Below are 22534 nucleotides of genomic sequence, written 5' to 3' on the forward strand. Positions count from 1 at the left end.
GCTTGGAAAGGTCTCCTCCAGAAGCAGTTTGGCCTCAGGTCCATCTGGATGGCTGCAGGCAACATCCAAAGCAAGGCTAACAGTAAAATCATTGGTCATAGAGACTTTTTTCCTAGAGCAAACCAAAGGAGGGTTTTGCAGGAAGTGTGATGCTCTGATGACTTCAGAGGGTCCAAGTGGAGTTTTAAATCTTCTGGATAAGAGTTCATCTAAGCTCCAAATGTGAAGGGACCCATCTGTGGCATTCAGAGCATGTAGATAAACATGTTTTGACTGGGCACAAAACTCTTTGCACTTAGGGAAGGTTAATCTCTGGAAATCCACTGAGATGAAGTAAGAATTTGCTAATGTTTGATGAACCCAGGGAGAGAAATAACCACAATATCCTCAAAACCTGCAGTCTGTGTCATTTTGGCAAGAGCTCCTCAGGGGTCGGTTCTCTCTCCCCTCCTGTTCAACATCTATATGAAGCCGCTGGGCAAGATCATTTGTGGTTTCGGGGTGAGGTATCATCAGTACGCTGATGATACCCAACTTTTTTTCTCCACCCCGAACCAACCCAGTGATGCCCTCGCCGTGATGTCCCGTTGCCTGGAGGCGGTCCGGGTCTGGATGGGGAGAAACAGGCTTCGTCTCAATCCTGCCAAGACTGAGTGGCTGTGCATACCGGCATCTCGGACTAACCAGTTCATTCCACCTTTAATGATGGGGGGTGAGGTGTTACTCCCCGTCGATAGGGCTCGCCACTTGGGCGTCCTCCTGGATTCGCGGCTCAGTTTTGAAGACCATATAGGAGCCGTGGCCAGGGGGGCCTTTGCCCAGGTTTGCCTGGTGCGCCAGTTGCGGCCCTACCTGGACCGAGATGCCCTGTACACAGTCACTCATGCGCTTGTGACCTCCCGATTGGACTACTGCAATGCTCTCTACATGGGGCTGCCCTTGAGGACCACCCGGAGGCTTCAGCTGGTGCAGAATGCGGCCGCGCGAGTTGTGATGGGGGGTTCCCGATACTCCCATGTAACACCTCTGCTCCGCGAGCTGCATTGGCTTCCGGTTGCCCTATGGGTGAGATTTAAGGTGCTGGTGATGACCTATAAAGCCCTAAATGGCTTGGGTCCGGGATATCTGAGGGAACACCTGCTGCCGGCATCAAGCTCCCTTCATCCTGTGCGCTCCCACAGGGAGGGTCTTCTCAGGGTACCGCCGGTAAAAGATTGCCGGCGGATAACACCCAGGGGGAGGGCCTTCTCTGTGGGTGTGCCTGCCCTTTGGAACCAGCTGCCCGTAGAGCTTATGACTGCCCCTGACCTTCGCTCATTCCGCCGGGACCTGAAGACCTGGCTCTTTGAGCTTTCTGGCCTGGACTGAGAGTATTAATTGGGGTTTAATTGAATTTTAATTGGGGTTTTATATTTATTCAAGGTCTAAATCAGACATGTCAAACACAAGGCCTGGGGGCCAGATCCGGCCCGCGAAGTGGTTTCATGTGGTCCGCAAAGCCAGCCTGGAAACAGTGAGGGAACGGCCCCCACTGCCTTGGCCCTGGCCCAGAGACCCTCCTTCTGCCAGAGACCCTCAGTTCTGTCCCACTCCTGTCCAGGCCCCCATAGGCACCCTTGATGCGAACGATGTAGAGCTGGCCATGCCCACCCAGTAGGCCATACGCACTCTAACCATGCCCACCCAGTAGGCCACGCCCACCCAGGCCATACCCACCCGGCCCCCTGAGGGCAACCACAATGCTGATGCGGCCCTCAATGAAATTGAGTTTGACACCCCTGGTCTAAATGTAATTATTTTAATTGTTCTTAATTTTTGTAATTGTTGTATTGTTATTTTAATAACCTTGTGAACCGCCCTGAGTCCTACGGGAGAAGGGCAGTATATAAGTCTAATAAAGATAAAGATAAAGATAATTTCTGAAATGAAAATTGTGTGTCTCATTCTATGAATTGGGCCATTGTGATTGGAGAGTGATGCAGCTTTAGAGTTGGAAGAGAAAACTCTCTCCAGATTAAGAAGCTCCCTGGGGGCTTCCTGGAACAACTCACCATGGCCCTTTGTCCTAGCTCTGTTTCCCAAACTGGCCAGTGGAGATGTGTTTCAGCTACGACGAACCTGGAAGGTTTTTAATAATCACACTCTTTCTTCTTTTCTTCTTTTCTTTGTGACTTAGATGTACTCTGCCCAACCTCCCTATCACTTGAGTGGGCCATCAATATTTTAAACAAGTATTTCAAAGCCAACCGCTCTGCCTGATGGAGGATTTCCTGAGGACAGAATCAAGAGCTTCCCTCAGGTGCACCAATCTGCTCTACACCATCCTTCAGTCTTTGTGGTTTGCACCAGGAGGGGTTAACTTTCCTTGAGTGATAAGCATAATACCTAATCATCACCCTATCAGACAAATCATCCATTTGCAGTGGCCCCAAGCAATGATAGGTGCCCAATTATACATCCTCTTCCTCCTCCTCCTCATCCATGTTGTGTTCCTGCCATCAAGCAAGGCATCCAGCTGATCCACCTAGAAAATTTCAAAATTGGAGACCTGGGCATGCACTAGTTCCACTTAAGGACAGTTTCAGTCTGGGGTGATGGGAGATGAAAGGTCAGCCCAGGGAGTTTAGCTATCTGGGTTGCTTCAGGGTCTGCCCTCTCTCCCCCCCTCTCTATCCCTAAGCATTCTTGTAAGTTCAAGAAACATTTAAGACTGTCACACAACTGTGTCTTCCTTCCTCTCTGCCCAAGATTGAACAATTTTCTAACTGTTCCATTAATTAACACCCATCAACCCATCCCCATAATACACTGAAAGCATAAAAAACAGCAGGGACTGGAGAAGATACCTTAATATCCACTTCACATGCTCTGGTTTATTAATGAAGCATACTACTACTACTACTACTACTACTACTACTACTACTACTACTACTACTAATAATAATAATAATAATAATAATAATAATAATAATAATAATAATAATAAGAAGAAGAAGAAGAAGAAGAAGAAGAAGAAGAAGAAGAAGAAGAAGAAGAAGAAGAAGAAGAAGAAGAAGAAGAAGAAGAAGAAGAAGAAGAAGAAGAAGTAGTTGGAAGGGACCTTGGAGGTCATCTAGTCCAACTCCCTGCTCAGGCAGAAAACCCTATACCATTTCAGACAAGTGGCTATCCAGTCTCTTCTTAAAAACTTCCAGTGTTGGAGCATTCACCGCTTCTGGAGGCAGGTAGTTCCACTGGTTAATTGTTCTAACTGTCAGGAAGTTTCTCCTTAGTTCCAGGTTGCTTCTCTCCTTGACTAGTTTCCATCCGTTGCTTCTTGTCCTGCTTTCAGGCGCTTTGGAGAATAGCTTGACTGCCTCTTCTTTGGGGCAGCCCCTGAGATATTGGAACACTGCTATCATGTCACCCCTCACCCTTCTCTTTGTTAAACCACACATTCCCAATTCCAGCAACCGTTCCCTATATGTTTTAGCCTCCAGTCCCCCAATCATCTTTGTTGCTCTTCTCTGTACCCTTTCTTATCTAGTCATAATGAAGAGAACACTCTATACAAATTAATGTGAGGGTGAAAGTTCATTCTCCAAGCTTGTGGGTTGGTTTCCAAATGTTTCGTTACCAGGCTAGGTAACATCTTCAGCAGAGTTTAGGGGATGTCAGTGTTTTTCTGTTTATAAGGGCTTCAGGTATGGGTGTGTCGAGTGATGTTTTTGTGATGGGTCTTGTGGTGGGTCAGGTGTGACTTATAAATGAGGGGCTTGTGATGGGTCTTGTGATGGGGAGGTTACATTAGTTCAGAGTCCTTGGAAGGTGAACCGCTGGTGGGGAGAGGGGGCTTGCATGGGTTAGCTGAGGGTCAGTGCTGTCTCTGGTTAGCTGCGTGGTTGATTTAGATCCTAACAGGTTTGTACGCTGGTTGTAGGTGAATGTGTTTCTTGGTGGAATTGCTTGTGGCACATCAGGATTTGATGAATTCAGGAGTGTGGCAGGTGGTAGGGTGGCCAATGATTTCTTTATTATTTCTCTATGATTATTCTTTGCCACTGTAACACGACTTGATACTTCTTTTCAAAGATTCTTCATTAAAACAAAATAAAGGGAAAAAAGGTCCTGCTGGAAATCCACATCCATTACTTCAAGATCAATCTTTGTTAATTATCACATTGGGACACGGTCTCACTGGGAACTAGTGGCTTTCATGAAAAATAAAGGGGATGGGTGACTCTTGCAGACCTTTTTTAATTATTTTTTTGTGCTACCCTCCCTACACAAGCTGACTTTGGGTTGTTAATCAATGCATTGTGATCAGTCACATGGTTGAATATCAGCTGTGAAATGGACAAGTCCCACCCTCTTTCCTGCTGTAAATTGTGGGTTATGTTTTTCTTTATATCATGGATTTATGAAAGGATGGATTTTTTAAAAAAATATTTTTTCAACTGCCCAGAATCACCTGTTTGTGAATTGGGTGGCTACATATTTTTTTAAATACATATCCATATCTTTGATATCAATGTATATTACTCAGATGATCATTGGGGCTTTACTAGGGACAACTGCCAAAATGCCCCAATCCAACTAAAATTTCTGAATCCCAGGACAAATCAGACATTCTTGTGCCTCATAATATTCTTTCTACAATTCATATGTGGCCTCAGTAGGATAATGTAGCATTTGGGGAAAAAGATACAAGCCAAAAGACCAGCCCCAGAGGACAATATGGAGAAGATCTCCACAACCACCATGTACTTCCCTTTGGTGCTCAGGTAGGTGGGGAGGAAGGTGATCCAAACACTGCAAAAGACCAGCATGCTAAAAGTAATGAACTTGGCTTCATTAAAGCTGTCGGGCAATTTTCTAGCTAGAAAGGCCACTGTGAAACTCACAAGGGCCAAAAAACCCAGGTAGGCGAGGACAGCATAAAATATTGAAGTTGAGCCTTCATTACATTCCAAGATGGTCTCTCCTACTAAGGAGTGGAAGTCTATGTTGGGAAACGGGGGAGAGGTTACCATCCAGGTAACACAAAGAACTGCTTGGACCAGGGGACAGACTAAGACAATGGAGTTGATCAGTGGTTTTCCCAAGAGCTTCCTTGTTTTGTTCCCTGGTTTGGTAGCCATGAAAGCCAGAACTACCATGACAGTTTTTGCCAAGACAGAGGAAACGGCAAGGGAAAAGAGAATGGCAAAGGAAGTTTGTCGTAAGAGACAGGTGAGCTTCCCAGGTTGACCAATGAAGAGGAAGGAGCAGAGGAAACAGAGCAGGAGGGAGACCAGGAGGAGGTAGGTGAGATCTCGGTTGTTGGCCTTGACAATTGGTGTGTCATGATGTTTATGGAATATCACCAGCACTGCAGATGTGATCACAGAGAGAGAAAATGCTAGAGAAACCAAAGTGTATCCCAGGGTCTCTTGATAGGTCAGGAAGTGGATCTTCTTGGCAATGCAGTGATCCTTGTCCATGTTGGGATATTGGTCTTCTGGGCAGGGGTCACAGCTTGTAGAATCTGAAATCAAGAGTACTTTGCTTCTCATGGAATATCAAAAAGAAGAAATCATCTTCAATATTGATTATCCTGAGGATAGGTTAGCTTGAGACAAGGACATTTCCATCTTTTGGGATCATGTTCTCTACTTCTATTTTGCATCAACTCATTCAGACAATTTTTTGCAGGGAAGGGCAGGCAGACTTAATTGCATCTGCCTCTTCTCCAATAGGTCTGTTTATCTTCTGGGAGACTGATAGTGCTGACAGAAAAGCAGACCCTAAATAATGAAAATGAAAGCTTCAAATTTACACCCCACTGCTTCATGAAAAGTTTGATAGCTGGTTTTCCTGGATGTAGTTGGATGTAAGAATAGGACTAGAACATCTAGTAGGGAACCCATTAATTGTGCCCTGAAACTACCTTGCATTAAATTGCTGAGGAGCAGGAAAGGTGGCTGTGGGGGAGGGCAGAAGACCAGTTTAGATCCATGAATAGAAGTTCTGCTGAAAAGTATGAATATTTGAAGAATGTCAATTTACTAAAAATAACAGCAAAAATGATATTTGTTTCTACTGAAGGGCTTCCTTGTTCCTGGAAGATCAACACTGGAGTGGTGGAGACGGCCCTAGTTGCCGTCTGAGACGGCTGGCGGTGAGGGAGTTGGAGCGCCGCGACCGCCCTGGGACGGTGACTATGGCTGGGTGGAGTATGGCCTTTATGCCGGGACATCTGGAGGCATGGACTATTGTCGTTCACTGGACCATATCCTTGAACCCCACTCTGTGACTTTATGGGTTTTTACCCTAATCCATCTTGCTGTCTGGTTTCCCCTATTGTCCTCCCTTTCTCCTTTCCCCCTGGGCTGTGGAAGGTGCCGGGTGTATAATCACTGTGAGAGAGTGATTAAGAGCTAAGAGTTTCCATCTGTGCCGTCTTAGAGGTGAGAGCTCTAGGTGGCATCTCTTTCCCCGGCTGCATATTTCAGGCTGCTTCCCGGTTCTGACCGTTGTGAGAGAACGGGGATTGTCCCGGGGTTACCCAGCTCTAGTGGCAGAAGAGCTGGGTTTGCAGTCTGGATGCTCTCCTTCCACTTTTAAGATCCTCCCATTTTATTTACTCGATCCGGGTCTGTTTTTGCTGTACTATCCAATTTTACTATGGTCTTGAGATACTCCAGCACGGTTTTACTCGCTCTCAGGGGTGCCCCCCCATCCTGGGAGCGACCCGCCTTATTTTTTAATTCACCTCTTGATGACGGGTCTGATTGTTGGGACCCTGAGAGATGGCCGGGCAGAAACAGGGGCCTAAGATATAAATTTAACAAGAGGCCCCTGATTACTTTTTTAGCTAAATTTTTTGTAGGGTTAGGGAGGGGGGAGGGTTGTGGTTGGTTGGAGAGGGGGGGCACTCCGCCAACTGCTGTTCAGACCAGGCCTAGGAGAGATCGCGTTGAGAGGGAGCCGGGGTCGGTCATCTCTGGAGCTCTGGAGCGGGTCGTGGGAATGCCAATTCCCACGACGATAGGGAATGGCTGCAGGTGTAAGATCAGAGGGCCGTATCGACCTCCGGGAGGGCCTCTCCGCTATTTGCAAGTGGTGAGGCGCTCCGACCCTCTGCCTTCGACCCAAGGCTCTGGGAGCGGGGATGCGCAGCCACCTGAGTTCCGACTGGTGTACCTAAATGCCAGGTCCGTTGCTAATAAGGCTCCCCTCGTCCGGGATTTAATCGAGGGTGAGCAAGCGGACCTGGCTTGCATTACGGAAACCTGGTTGGGCCCAGAGGGTGGTATCCCCCTGGTGGATCTCTGCCCACTAGGCTTCCGGGTGCTACACCGGCCTCGGACTCAGGGTAGGGGTGGGGGAGTGGCTGTAGTTATGAGGGAGACCTTATGTCCGCAGGAGGCCACCGTTCCTCAGATAGTCGGGTGTGAATCTCTCTTATTGAGGTTCGGTCCTAGGGCGCAGTTGGGCTTGCTGCTCGCGTACCTTTCGCCCAGTCGCGTAGCAGCAGCCCTGCCTGAGCTTCTCGATATCCTCTCAGGGCTGGTGATTGAGTTTCCTAAGCTAATGGTTTTGGGAGACTTCAATCTACCATCCCTGGGAGGAGCATCTGAATTAGCTCGGGAGTTCATGGCTTCCATGACGGCCATGGACCTGACGCAGGTAATTCATGGACCAACCCATGAGGGAGGCCACACCCTTGACTTGGTTTTTTTATCTGGTCGGTGGTTAGATGATCTTGGTGGGGGCTCCCCAACTGTTATGCCCCTGTCATGGACCGATCATCATCTCCTGCGGCTGGTCTTCCGTTTTGCCACTCCCCACCGTGGGGTTGTTGAGCCAATTAGATGGTTCCGCCCCAGGCGCTTAATGGACCCTGAGAGGTTTCAGGCAGCGCTGGGGGCCCCACCTGCCTCCCCAGCTCACAGCTCGGCAGATGCCTTAGTGGAGGCCTGGGAAAGGACGGCCACGGAGGCACTTGACCGAGTTGTACCCTTGCGGCCCCTGACCCGGCGCAGATCCCAATGGGCTCCATGGTTTTCCGCGGAGCTCCGGGAGATGAAGCGTCGGAGACGGGGCCTAGAGAGCGTCTGGAGGTCCACCCGATCTGAATCCGACCGATTGCGACTAAGAACCCATATTAGGTCTTATCTCGCTGCGATGAGGGTAGCGAGATCTAACTACTTCGCTGCCCTCATCGCGTCCGCAGATAATCGCCCGGCCGCCCTGTTTAGGGTGACCCGCTCCCTCCTCAACCAGGAGGTTAGTGAGGATCCCTTGCAGGGGCGTGCCGAGGAATTTAGTCAACATCTGTCGGACAAAATCGCTCGGATTCGGACCGGTTTGGACTCCGACTGGGCAGTATCGGACGATCAGGACACGAGCGATCTTGTCGATGTCACCTGGGAGGAGTTCGATCCTGTGACTCCGGAGGAAGTGGACAGGATCATGGGGAGGCTGAGCTCCACCACATGTTTATTGGACCCGTGCCCTTCCTGGCTGGTTTATGCAGCCCGGGAGGGGACACGAGGCTGGTTCCAGGCGGTTATAGCTGCTTCTTTGAGTGAGGGTAGTTTTCCCGCCGCCTTGAAAGAGGCGGTGGTGAGACCTCTCCTCAAGAAGCCTACCTTGGATCCGGCTGTTTTGAATAACTTTCGTCCGGTCTCCAACCTTCGCTTCCTTGCGAAGGTTGTTGAGAGTGTGGTGGCGCACCAGCTCCCTCTGGTCCTGGATGAAGCGGATTATCTAGACCCGTACCAATCGGGCTTCAGGCCTGGGTACAGCACGGAGACGGCATTGGTCGCGCTGGTGAATGATCTCTGGAGGGCTCGGGACAGAGGATACTCCTCTGTTCTAGTCCTATTAGACCTCTCAGCGGCTTTCGATACCATCGACCATGGTATCTTGCTGCGGCGTCTCAGGGGATTGGGAGTGGGAGGCACGGTTCTTCAGTGGTTCTCCTCCTATCTCCTGGGACGCTCGCAGTCGGTGTTGACAGGGGGGCAGAGGTCGACCGCGAGGCCTCTCGTTTGTGGAGTCCCTCAGGGGTCGGTCCTCTCGCCCCTTCTGTTCAACATCTACATGAAACCGCTGGGTGAGATCATTCGTGGTTTTGGAGTTGGGTATCATCAGTATGCTGATGATACCCAACTTTTCATTTCGACCCCAAACCACCCCAGTGATGCCCTCGACGTGATGTCCCGGTGCCTGGAGGCGGTCCGGGTCTGGATGGGGAAGAACAGGCTTCGTCTCAACCCTGACAAGACGGAGTGGCTGTGCGTATCGGCATCCCGGGATATTCAGGATATCCCACCCCTCATTATGGGGGGTGAGTCATTACCTCCTGTAGATAGGGCTCGCAACTTGGGAGTCCTCCTGGATTCACAGCTCTCTTTAGAAGACCATATTGTAGCTGTAACTAGGGGGGCGTTCGCCCAGGTCCAGAATACCTTGGGGAGCACCTGCAGCCGGCGTCAACTTCCCTCCGCCCAGTACGCTCCCACAGAGAGGGCCTCCTCAGGGTGCCGCCGGTCAAAGAATGCCGACTGGTGGCCCCCAGGGGGAGAGCGTTCTCTGTGGGTGCACCGGACTTATGGAACCATCTTCCGGTAGAGCTCCGGATGGCGCCCGACCTCCGCTCCTTCCGGCGCGACCTTAAAACCCATCTCTTTAAGGAAGCGGGCCTGGCCTGATGGGACGGGGTGGGTTTGTTATTTGTTATTATGACTTTAATTTTAAATTTGTACTATGGGCATTGTTTAATCATGTTTTAATAATTTTAACTTTTGTATCTGTTTTTTACGTATTGCCCTGTTAACCGCCCTGAGTCTCTTGAGAGAAGGGCGGTATATAAATTAAATTAATAAATAATAAATAAATAATAACACTGAAAGTGTGCTCTACCTGTCTGATTAGAAATGGTCCCTTCTGGGCAAGGGGCACATTGGTAGCAGCAAACCTCCTCACCCTCTGGAACACTTTTCCTCTCTCCTGCCTGGCACCTCTTCATGCCACACCTGGCAAAGGGCACCTTCTAAAAGAGAAAAGAGAAATACTGTAGATGTCTTCAGCCATGCTTCACTCATTCATTTCTTTTTCCATCATTAGAATATCTTCAAACTCAATGGTTAACTCAAGTGTAGCACAAACCAGGAAAAGCTCCTGGAGGATTAAGGCTAATGCCACTCTAAACCACCAATGGGATTTGGAACTTGGGCTTGACATGCAAAAGAAGGATTGTGAATTGAGCTATAGCTTTTCAGAAGCCAACAGTGATGGAGGTCCAACTTTATGGGAATCATCCATAGAAACCACTTTTGGCTGCTCTAACTGCATCCTGTGTTTCAAGAAGAATTTCTTCTGGATCTCAACCCTTTTTGATCTGTCACAAATCAGACTTCAAATATGTTACATGTGAAACAGGCTTTTCATCAAATGGTTGCCAAATTTTTTATTCAGTAACCCGTTCTCCAGTAAGGGAGATGTTTTGAATCCCCAGAAGAGAATGACCCTTTTACTGGATTTATTTTACCTTCCATCTCACCTTTTTTGCCCAGACAATTGCATCGGAGTTAATGGTGAAATCCTGTCCTGCAGGAGCCCTGGGATCTATTTGTCCAACTTTCACAGGGACAAAAGATTGATTGGGGAGGAGAACCCAGTTGAAAAGATCATAACGAGCAGAGCCAAGGCTATTTTCTGAGAAGTAGATTTCATCTCCAGCAGTGTTGTTGAACTGGATGTTCCTCAAATAGGGAAGAAGCTGAATGGAAAGAGACCTTCAGAAATTACTAACACTTTCCCACACCTCTAAGAATTTGTTTTCCTCGCAGTGCCTACCCTGTTTTGTGACTTTAATGGACATAGAGGTGCATTCTTTATGGTTTGATGCATAAATTTTAGACCACGTTGAATCCTGTTGTGTGTGCTAAAGTTGACAGAGGGTGGTTTCACACAACAAGCAGTTCAGTGCAACAAATGGCAAAGTAAACATATGAGATGGGATCACACAGCATAAGCTATAGTAACAAAAACCAGTGTTACAAAGGATTGAGTCAAGTGTCTTTCTACAACTAGATTCAGGCTACATCATGAAGGAAACAGAGGTGGTTCTGCAAATATGTCTACTAGGACTTCAGTTGACCTGTTGCAGCATCAGACAGAATTGTCATCTTGCTCTGGATCACTCTATGCAATGGCCACTCCATGAAATTCACACAATCTTTGAATACTTCTGAAAACCTTTTGTGAAGATCATACATAGATGAATCTTATATACAATTGGTTTGTTTTATTTCTCCTTCCCTCTTCTACCTGTACTGAATCAAATATTTTACTTAATCTGTATTATTGTTGTTTTAAAAAATATTGCTGTTTTAATCTGCTTTGAGATGCAGTGATACAATACCATACTGATATTTAACCAGTAATTGAAAAGATACTTTTTCTTGAAAATTCATAGTGGAACATAAACTATAGTCTACAGACTGAACAGTCAATCTAGGCAGGTATGTTGTCTCCCTAGAGCAAAAATCAAACATACAACTGAGAACCTTATTAAAACAATCAACCCAATGTATCACCACGCATTTCTTCTCCTTCTCCTAAATGTGGGGGGCCAATAACACAACAATGAATCTGAATACTGCATCTAGTTTTGGTCACCACGATGTAAAAAAGATGTTGAGACTCTAGAAAGAGTACAGAGAAGAGCAACAAAGATGATTAGGGGACTGGAGACTAAAACATATAAGGAATGGCTGCTGGAATTGGGTATGTGTAGTTTAATGAAGAGAAGGACGAGTGGGGACATGATAGCAGTGTTCCAATATCTCAGGGGCTGCCACAAAGAAGAGGGAGTCAAGCTCTTCTCCAAAGCACCTGAAAGCAGGACAAGAAGCAACGGATGGAAACTAATCAAGGAGAGAAGCAACCTAGAACTAAGGAAAAACTACCTGGCAGTTAGAACAACTAACCAGTGGAACAAACTGCCTCCAGAGGTGGTGAATGCTCCAATACTGGAAGTTTTTAAGAAGAGACTGAACAACCATTTGTCCGAAATGGTATAGGGTTTCCTGCCTCAGCAGGGGGTTGGACTAGATGACCTCCCTTCCAACATTATTATTATTATTATTATTATTATTATTATTATTATTATTATTATTATTATTATTATTATTATTATTATTAAACAATAACAAGCTAGGGAAAAAAGTTAAAGAATTAGGAACACAAGTGGTGTTTTCATCTATACTTCCAACAAAAGGCCAACATTCAATGACGGAACAAAGGATTTTAGAAACTATTAAAAACTTAAAACTGGTGTCATCCAGACAACTTCGGTTTCTTTCAACATGTAAAAAACAAGAAAAATGCTAAGGAAATGATTGGTCCATTAGTGGGAGAAAGTGGCAAGAAGGTGACAAGCAACAGGGAGAAAGCAGAACTACTCAACTCATTTTTTGCTTCTGTATTTACACAAAGGGAAAAAAACAGTCCTACCTATCAAAAATGGTACCATAAAAAGCAGATTAGAAACATGTTAAGATGGGCAAGAAAATGGCAAGTGAGCACCTGTCCAGCCTAGACGAGTTCAAATCACCAGGACCAGATGGATTACACCCGAAAGGTTCTCAAGGAACTGGCAGACGTGATCTCAGAACCACTGAACTATATTTTTCAAAGATCCTGGAGCACTGGGGAACTACCAGAGGACTGGAAGAGAGCTGATGTAGTTCCCATCTTCAAAAAAGGGGGAAAAATGGATCCAGGAAACTACAGACCTGTCAGCCTGACCTCAATACCTGGGAAGATCTTGGAAAAGATAATCAAGCAACAAATCAGCGAACACCTAATGGCAAACAAAGTCATTACCAAAAGCCAACATGGGCTTGTCAAAAAGAGATTATGTCAGACAAATCTTATTGCACAAAGGGAGGCTCAGCCAATCTCAATGTATATATGGTTGTACTTTGACAATAAAGGTTCATTCATCCTTAATGAGCAGGTGAAAAAATTGGTGGAAAAGAGGAATTCTGTGGATATAATTTACTTGGACTTCAGTAAGACATTTGATAAAGTAGACCACAACCTATTACTTGATAAGATAGAAAAATGTGGGTTAGACAGCATCACCACCAGATGGATTTGTAGCTGGCTGACCAGCCGTACTCAGCGTGTGGCCCTCAATGGAACTTCATCTACATGGAAGGAGGTGTGTAGTGGGGTGCTCCAGGGCTTTATTCTGGGCCCAGTGCTCTTCAACATCTTCATCAAGGATTTGGATGAGGGGATAGATGGGGAACTCATCAAATTTGCAGATGACACCACGCTGGCAGGAATAGCCAACACTCCAGAAGATAGGCTTAAGATACAGAAGGATCTTGACAGGCTTGAACATTGGGCGCTATCTAACAAAATGAAATTCAGTGGTGAAAAAAGTAAGGTTCTACATTTAGGCAAGAAAAACCAAATGCACAGGTATAATATAGGTGGTACCTTGCTCAATAGTAGTAACTGTGAGAGGGATCTTGGAGTCCTGGTGGACAATCACTTAGATATGAGCCAGCAGTGTGTTGCAGCTGCCAAAAAAGCCAATACAGTGTTAGGCTGCATTACATGATCACGTGAAGTGTTAATACCACTTTACAATGCCTTGGTAAGGCCAAAATGTGGAATACTGCATCCAGTTTTGGTCACCACAATGTAAAAAAGATGTTGCAACTCTAGAAAGAGTATAGAGAAGAGTAACAAAGATGATCAGGGGCCTGGAGGCTAAAACATATAAAGAACCATTGCTGGAATTTAGTATGTGTAGTTTAATGAAGAGAAGGATGAGGGGTGACATGATATCAGAATTCCCATATTTCATTAGCTGCCATAAAGAAGAGGAAGTCAAGGTATTCTCCAAAGCACCTGAAGGAAGGACAAGAAGCAATGGATGGAAACTAACGAATGAGAGTAGCAGTTAGAACAATTAATCAGTGGAACAACCTGCCTCCAGAAGCGGTGAATGCTCCAACACTGGAAGTCTTTAAGAAGAGACTGGACAGCCATTTGTCTGAAATGGTATAGGATTTTCCTGCCTGAGCAGGGGGTTGGACTAGATGACCTCCAAGGTCCCTTCCAACTTTATTATTATTATTATTATTATTATTATTATTATTATTATTATTATTATTATTATTATTATTATTATTATTAATTCATAAAACATGAAACTCAGTCAACTGAACACTCAAATTGACTGGCACTAATGGTTGACACGGGTTGCTCCCAGCATCCTAGGTATCAAGCAGGTATCTCCTTAAAATGTAAGATGTTCTGAGTAGCACAATTTTTTTAATTATTATTATGTTATTGTTATTGTTAGGAACCTGGAACTAAGGAAAAATTTCCTAACAGTGAGAGCAATCAGCCAATGGAATTGGTTTCAGAAGTTGTGGGTGGACTGGAGACCTTCAAAAAGAGGCTGGACAACCATTTGCCTGAAATGATACAGGGTCTCCTGCTTGAGCAGGCAGCTGGGTTAGAAGACCTCTGAGGTCCCTTCCGGCTCTATTATTCTGTGTTCTACACATGGGGACCCTAACCCTCTGTATGTTAGCTCTAAGGATCTGTGGATTGGATTAAAAAAACTCAGAGATTACCAGCCATGCCTGGACATCTAAGATCCTCTTTCCAAGTCTCATCATAGCTGGTCGCGCTCCTGATCCACGAATTGCATGTAATGCTTGTGCCACAGCATAAATGGCATTGTAGATGTTGTAACTTTCACCTGTCATGGTTATTTCAAACAGGTAAGCTGGCAGACTCTGTAAATTCTCCTGTCCAGTACATGGCTTCTCCCACTTTTCAAGGATCACTCCTGGTTTCTGGAACTTGCAACCAAATATCATTTGCCACCATACAGGGAAAAAGAAGTTCCCTTGTGGGTTCAAAGGGTCTAAAGACATGAGAAAATGGCTGAACTCTGAGACATCTCTGGTGTGCTCCCTAAAATGCAAAGCACCATGGTAGGTCTTCATAGAAAGCAATATAGATTCAGAGCGTATCACATTAAATTTCCAACTGGATGTAAAGATCCACACCTTCAGAAATGTATTACTCTGTGTTTCATGAACAAACACAACTATCTGCATATTTGTGATAACACTGTAGTCTCCAAAAAAAATAATCACTTCACCTTTAGACCAAGTGTTGAAAATATAGTGCAATTTTGTACCTGGATCAGTGTAAAAATCAAATTTCATTATTTGAGTGAAGACCAGGCAGATCTCCTTCTCCTTCAGCATTGGCAGCAGAGATGAAATGAAATGTTCCCCACTGTCATCTTGGTTGGCCACCAGCCCAACCCAGTTCCACTGGAAGTGCAGGAGCAGCTGGACTAAACCCACATATTGAGCGGATTCCTTGGGGTTAATCCGAAAGAAGGAAGGATGAACTCTTCTGTCTCCTTGAGTGGACTCAAAGCCAACACCAAGCTGGAGAAAGTGAAAAACAAAGTTACGTTTTGTGGTGACTTTCAGGCTCACCATTGTGTAGTTTATTGCCCTACTGACTGACTCACTTTGAGTGACAAGCTTCATCTTCCTCCCTTCTTAGGAAGAGCCCCCATTGACTTCTTTTGCCTGGTTGTGATAGATCAGAAGTCAAAAGAACAAAACATCAACCTAATACAGAGAATAAACAGCCCTGAAAGGTGCAGAAAGATGATAAACTATTATGAAAGTCAGGAAGTGATTCCTCTTGGCAAATACTGCATTTTTGAATTATGTCAGTGCCTTTTTGCAGTTATATAAAAATGCACCTTGACATACAAAATAGAAAAATCAATTCAGCTTTAGGATCGATTATCTAAGTCACATACCCCTGGTGTATGCCACCCCCCACCAAACACCTTTGTTTTCTTCCTTGGCTTCTGTGTGTGCTTCGGTTGTTTGTGTACTCCACACACAAACCCCCTTACCTGTGGGATCTTGTAGATGCTGAAGATGGAGGCCATCTGCCTTGAGGATTCGGAGTTGTGGCCTCCAATGACAGAGAGCAGAGGGTTCTTCCTGTCACATTTGTAACCGGGAACCATTTTCCTTCGAGTGGAGAGAAGGGAGAGGCTGTATAAGAAAATCTTCCTCTCCATCTTCTGATTTTCATAGATGCGGAAGCCAAGGGTGATGTTGGGGAGCAGAACCAGATCCTTATTCACCTCCATGACAGCAAACATCAAGGCCAGGAATTGATGGTAGCTTTTGAGTAGGGGTCTATAATGAGAAAAACATTGGGGAACATTATAGGAAAGATCTTGTGTGCTGGTGGAGTTGGCCTTTCCTCTTTCGTGTGTCCTTGCAGCAGTAAGTGGCAAGTTCCATTGGGTTGTTTTGGCTTTTTAAGGATGTTCCTTGATTGTACTTGGATGGATTTCTGAGAAAGGAGAAACACCTGACCGTCCTTATCCCAGATCATCTTATCTCCCTCTATTCTCCCTCCCTTCTTCACTGTCCTCCATTGGCTGAAATCCTCCCCAATTGCTCCTCTTCCTCCCTAATCAGTTAGTTCCTTTCTCAGAACAGCTTCTTCAAGTCTGATCAACAATTCCAGTGAGGGTCACACCCCAGATTTACCAAGGACCATTATTCATGAGCACTGCTGATTCCACTGCTGTTTTGTTTTACAATATCCACATTGGAAAAAGATCAAACTTTTCTTTGAGGGTTTTTTTAACTATGATTTTATGTCCAAATGTATCTTATAAATCAACTTCTTCACTAGATCAGCAAAGTTTCCCAGGCGTTTCCCCTATCTACTTTTATATAGTTGACAATCATCCTGATGAAAACTTCCGGAAAAACAGGTCATGCCCCCATATATAATATGTGTATAAAGTGTTGTTTATTTATTTTTATTTATTTTAATTCCATTTATATCCCGCCCTTCTCCGAAGACTCAGGGCGGCTTACAAGCTTAGCAGTAGCCTTCATTCTATGTATATGCCTGCTTATTAGGGCTTTTGCCCCCCCCCCCCGCGGCATTATTACAAAGTCAGCTTATTGCCCCCAACAATCTGGGTCCTCATTTTACCTACCTCGGAAGGATGGAAGGCTGAGTCAACCTTGAGCCTGGTGGGATGCGAACCCACTGCTCCACCAAGGCTCTGTTGTTCTCTGTCCTCAGGAACAGTTCTGGAAAGGCAGGGAATTCTAGCCTATTTCTTGAATTTTCCTCTTTATTGAGAAAAGGACAAAGATCTGAAGATCCCTGGAATGAGCATTTCTTAAAATCCAAAGAAAAGAAAAGAGTCACCTAAATTTTTTCCCCCTCCAAGTGAAACTTACGTGATGTCATTAATAAATTGCGATGGGTCTTTTTGAAAATCTGGGGCTCTGGACTCCACAAACGTCGCCAGGGGCAAATTCCCTCCAATAATCAGATCACCAGGCCTGTAAAATTCCCACTGATTTCGAAACTTTACATGTATTTTCAACGGACATAAAGTTTGAATCTTCTTAGCAGTAAGTGGAGTCAAGAGCCAGAAGAGCAGCAGAAGCAGCAGGAGAGGCAGCCCAGCCATCCTTGTCACCGTCCCTCCTAGATCAGAAATCAAGGTTTTTTGCGGAAGCTGAACTGCAGGGAGCATCTGAAATACCGCCAGAGATTTAGCACAACAGACAGCTTCTGTGCCTTCTGGATGGCCTCAGGGTTAACTTATCTGATACCACTTTGTATTAAACCATTTGTATTTTATCACTTTATTTCATCCTATCTGTCCCATTCTGAAATTAGTCTGCGTGCTGTATTTTATTTCATTTTAATAATAAGGTTGCAAGACTAACCCATCAATAAAATACTGTAGCCAGAAAAGCAGCAGCAGTAGAGGCAGCCTGGTCATTCTTGTCACCTTCCTTCCTAGATCAAAAATCAAGGGTTTATTTTTTTGCAGAAGTTGAACTGCAAGTAGCTCTTGAAATCTTACCAGATCTTTAGCACAATAAAGAGCTTGCAAGCCTTTGGGATGGCCCCAGGACAAATTTATCTGAGGTCTCTTTCTAGTAACACATCTGCATTTTATCACATTATTTCCTACTATCTATCCTATTCTGAAATTAGATGATGTGGTGTATTTTATTTTAATGATAAGGTCACAAGACTAATCAATCAATAGAATACTGTTATATCAATCATGTTTTCTCTTACCTGTGTTTGGGCTTTGACACAAAGGCCAGCTGAGTCTCACCAAACCCCGCAGTTAGCTCTTTGGAAGACAAGGCAAACTCCTCCACCACTGGGAGAACTCAGAGAATATATTTTATAGCAGGTTTAACCTTGGAAGTCTTTTGTCGGTTGAAGTCCACAGGGGATACTTTGAGAATTACTGTTCTTGTGATAATTCAAGGGGAAAGCTGTCCTAGCTGTTGGCCAATAGATGTTGTTTGCACATTAGACAGTTAAAAACATGTTTCTGTCTCTTGTTGCTAATCCACAGAGCAGATGGACTTGAGAGTCAAGGTGAAATTGACTTTTTGAACTACCTGAACATAAACACCTGCACACAAGATGGAGTTTGGCCTGTGCCATGGTATGTTCAGATAGAATGGTTGCTGATGGGGCAGGGTGGCAGTCAGCTGTGCCTTAGGAACTTTGAACAGTCATACCAATGCTTAGATGGTTTAGTTATACCCACAAGAAAGGGAATAAATGGACCACACATCTCTAGCAAAGTCATTCTGGGCAGTGTGTACAACAAACCAATAAAAGCTCTAAATCAGGAAAACAATCTTTGTTTAAAAGATTGCAATGGATGGAAACTAATCAAGGAGAGAAGCAACCTAGAACTAAGGAGAAACTTCCTGACAGTTAGAACAATTAACCAGTGGAACAACCTGCCTCCAGAAGCGTTAAATGCTCCAACACCATCATCATCATCACCATCATCATCATCATCATCATCATCATCATCATCATCATTATTATCAGGGCTTTTTTTGTCATAGAACGCTCAGAACGGAGTTCCGGCACCTTTTTTGGATGGAACCTTGTAGGGTAGGCAAGGCGGGTTGTATGACATGTGTGCGTTCCGGCACCTTTTTCTTTTACAAAAAAAGCACTGATTATTATTATTACCTTTTTTGTTGTTGTTAGCTGCGAAGTCGTGTCCGACCCATCGCAACCCTATGGACAACGTTCCTCCAGGGCTTCCTGTCCTCTACCATCTTTTTTTTTTATTAAAAAGTTTTACAGATACATTATAAACATAAGACCCACCCCTCCCCTACCCCCACCCAATTTCCCCTCCCTCCCCCTCCCCCCCGACTTCCCAGAGTGTAATACAGGGTATTAACCCTAACAATCTTAAACTATAATATGCTAACTAACTATAATAACACTTTAAATCCTATCGAACTTTAAATCTCCTTAAAAGTAACTAAATAATAATAAATCTTATAAATCTAATACTTATTCAAATGCTAAATGAAACTTTTTGGTCCCGTATTCTTCCATATTGGTATTAGACTAAAGGCTTTACACTTAGAAAATCTCAAAGAGAGAAAAAGTTCTTTTTTTTCTAGGTAGGGAACACAGAGCCTTTCACAGCTGTTGTTTCAAAATTCTTAAGGTTATGTATCTTATCTATTTCCCTGGGCAGTCAGTCAGGCCCCTTTTAAAGTTTCCCTTTGAGTCCCAAAGTTATTTTAATCTTTCCGTTTTTCTTTTTTTTATAAGAAAAACCCAAATTTCCAAGAGAAGTAGATAATGAAAAATAAAAAAGTGCTATAACTGTAACAGTAAGAGTCACTTATGTGAGGTGTGCAGGCATAGCTATGGAATGAATAAGTGAATGAATGAATGAATGAATGAATGAATGAATGAATGAATGAATGAACCTGTTGCCAGCAAGTCATGGGGCTGCCCTTGAGGACCACTCGGAGGCTTCAGCTGGTGCAGAATGCGGCCGCGCGAGTTGTGATGGGGGTCTCCCGATACTCCCGTGTAACGCCTCTCCTCCGCGAGCTGCATTGGCTTCCGGTTGCCCTCCGGGTGAGATTCAAGGTGCTGGTAATGACCTATAAAGCCCTGAATGGCTTGGGTCCGGGATATCTGAGGGAACACCTGCTGCCAGCATCAAGTGCCCTTCGTCCAGTGCGCTCCCACAGGGAGGGTCTTCTCAGGGTGCCACCGGTAAGAGATTGCCGGTGGACGACACCCAGGGATAGGGCCTTCTCAGTGGGGGTGCCTGCCCTTTGGAACCAGCTGCCAGTGGAGTTGAGGACTGCCCCTGACCTCCGTTCATTCCGCTGGGACCTGAAGACCTGGCTCTTCGAGCTCTCTGGCCCAGGCTGAGGATTAATCTTATTTTAATCTGGGGTTTTACTTATACAGGGACAATTTAATTTTTTTAAACTTGTTTTTAACTTTTGTATTTTGGTTTTTAATTACCCTGTAAACCGCCCTGAGTCCTTCGGGAAAGGGCGGTATATAAATGTAATAAAATAAATAAATAAATAAAGTCATGCAGCTATTTTCATCCCATATCTTTCAGTTGCCCCCAGTGAAGTCTAGTGAGAGACCATCAAACCTTATGCAACCATACACACAATAGGGGTCAAATGTGGGGTATCTCATTCCTAATCATCAATGACATCTGAGCTAGAACTGAGAAGGCCTCACTGAGGCACCTAAAGAATCAGCAGTTTGGGTTCAGTCTCTCCCTTTCAACCAACATTGATTGGAACCATTTCATTACCAGGCTAGGTAACATCTTCAGTGGAGTTGAGGGGATGTCAGTGTTCTGTTTATAAGGGCTTCAGGTGTGGATGTGTCAAGTGAGGGTCTTGCGATAGGTCTTGTAGTGAGTCAGGTGTGAGTCATCAGTGAGGGTCTTGTGATGGATCTTGTGATGGGAAGGTTATATCAGGTCAGCGTCATTGGGAGGTGAACTGCTGGTGGGGGAAGGGGGCTAGTGTGCATTGGTTGAGGGTCAGTGCTGTCTCTGGTTAGCTGTGTGGTTGATTTGGGTTCTGATGGGTTTATAGGCTGGTTGTAGGTCAATGTGTTTGTTGATGGAATTGCTTGTCATTTGGAAACCAACCCACAAGCTTGGAGTACAAACTTTCACCCTCACATTAAATTGTATAGAGTGTTATCTTCATTAGGTAGCCTTGGTGGAGCAGTGGGCTAATGCCTCCTTAAGTAACACCAGCTGCCTGCAATTAGTGCAGGTTCGAGTCCCACCAGGCTCAAGGTTGACTCAGCCTTCCATCCTTCCGAGGTAGGTAAAATGAGGACCCAGATTGTTGGGGGCAATTAAGCTGACTTTGTAATAATGCCGCTTGGGTGTGTGTGTGTGAAAGCCCTAATAAGCAGGCATATACATAGAATGAAGGCTACTGCTAAGCTTGTAAGTCGCCCTGAGTCTTCGGAGAAGGGTGGGATATAAATGGTATTAAAATAAAATAAAATAAAAAAATTATGACTACATAAACATGCTTCATTAATAAACTAGACCATATGAAGTGGATATTAAGATATCTTCTCCTGTCCCTGCTATTTTTTTATGCTCTCTGTATTATGGGGATGGATCGATGGGTGTTAAATAATGGAATAATTAGAAATTGCTCAATCTTGGGCAGAGGGGAAGGAAGACAATGTTGTGTGACAGTCTTAAAGTCTTAGAGAAGGGAGGGAGGGCAGACCCTGAAGTACCCCACATAGCTAAGCCTCCTGGGCTGGCCTTTCATCTTCCACCATCCCAGACTGAAACTGTCCTTAAGTGAGATGAGTGAACGACCAGGTCTCCAATCTCAAAACCTTCTAGGTGGTCCAGCTGCATGGATGCCCTGTTTGATGGCATGAATACCACATGGATGATGATGATGATAATAATAATAATAATAATAATAATAATAATAATAATAATAATAATAATAATAATAATAATAATAATAATAATAATAATAATAATAATAATAATAATAAAGTTGGAAGGGACCTTGGAGGTCATCTAGTCCAACCCCCTGCTCAAGCAGGAAACCTTATACCATTTCAGGCAAATGGCTGTCCAGTCTCTTCTTAAAAACCTCCAGTGTTGGAGCATTCACCACCTCTGGAGGCAGATTGTTCCACTGGTTAATTGTTCTAACTGTCAGGAAGTTTCTCCTTAGTTCTAGGTTGCTTCTCTCCTTGACTAGTTTCCATCCGTTGCTTCTTGTCCTGCTTTCAGGTGCTTTGGAGAATAGCTTGACTCCCTCTTCTTTGTGGTAGCCCCTGATTTATTGGAAGACTGCTATCATGTCACCCCTCACCCTTCTCTTCATTAAACTACACATACCCAATTCCAGCAACCGTTCCCTATATGTTTTAGCCTCCAGCCCCCTAATCATCTTTGTTGCTCTTCTCTGTACTCTTTCTAGAGTCTCGACATCTTTTTTACATCGTGGTGACCAAAACTGGATGCAGTATTCCAGGTGTGGCCTTACCAAAGCATTGTAAAGTGATGATGAGGGAGATGTATACTTAGGCACCTATCATCTTTTAGGGCCTCTGCAAAAGCAGG

At 44.8% G+C, this 22534-nt stretch overlaps 1 protein-coding gene across 1 annotated transcript in view; it reads right to left on the minus strand.

Moving 5' to 3' along the window:
* The window catches only part of LOC308659825 (vomeronasal type-2 receptor 26-like), a gene marked incomplete at both ends in the record, with an annotated part of 55163 nt that extends 38965 nt beyond the window's left edge, over nt 1–16198 (minus strand). Inside the window, 3 exons of the mRNA XM_081313849.1 lie at nt 10005–10021; nt 10532–10750; nt 15956–16198. Of these exons, the coding sequence (XP_081169975.1) occupies nt 10005–10021; nt 10532–10750; nt 15956–16198 (479 nt within the window). The remainder of the gene's footprint in view (nt 1–10004; nt 10022–10531; nt 10751–15955) is intronic.
* Between the last annotated feature and the right edge of the window lie 6336 nt (nt 16199–22534).

Source organism: Vipera berus (genome assembly GCF_964194415.1).
Source record: "Vipera berus genome assembly, chromosome: 1".
In the NCBI taxonomy this organism is placed as follows: Eukaryota; Metazoa; Chordata; class Lepidosauria; order Squamata; family Viperidae; genus Vipera; species Vipera berus.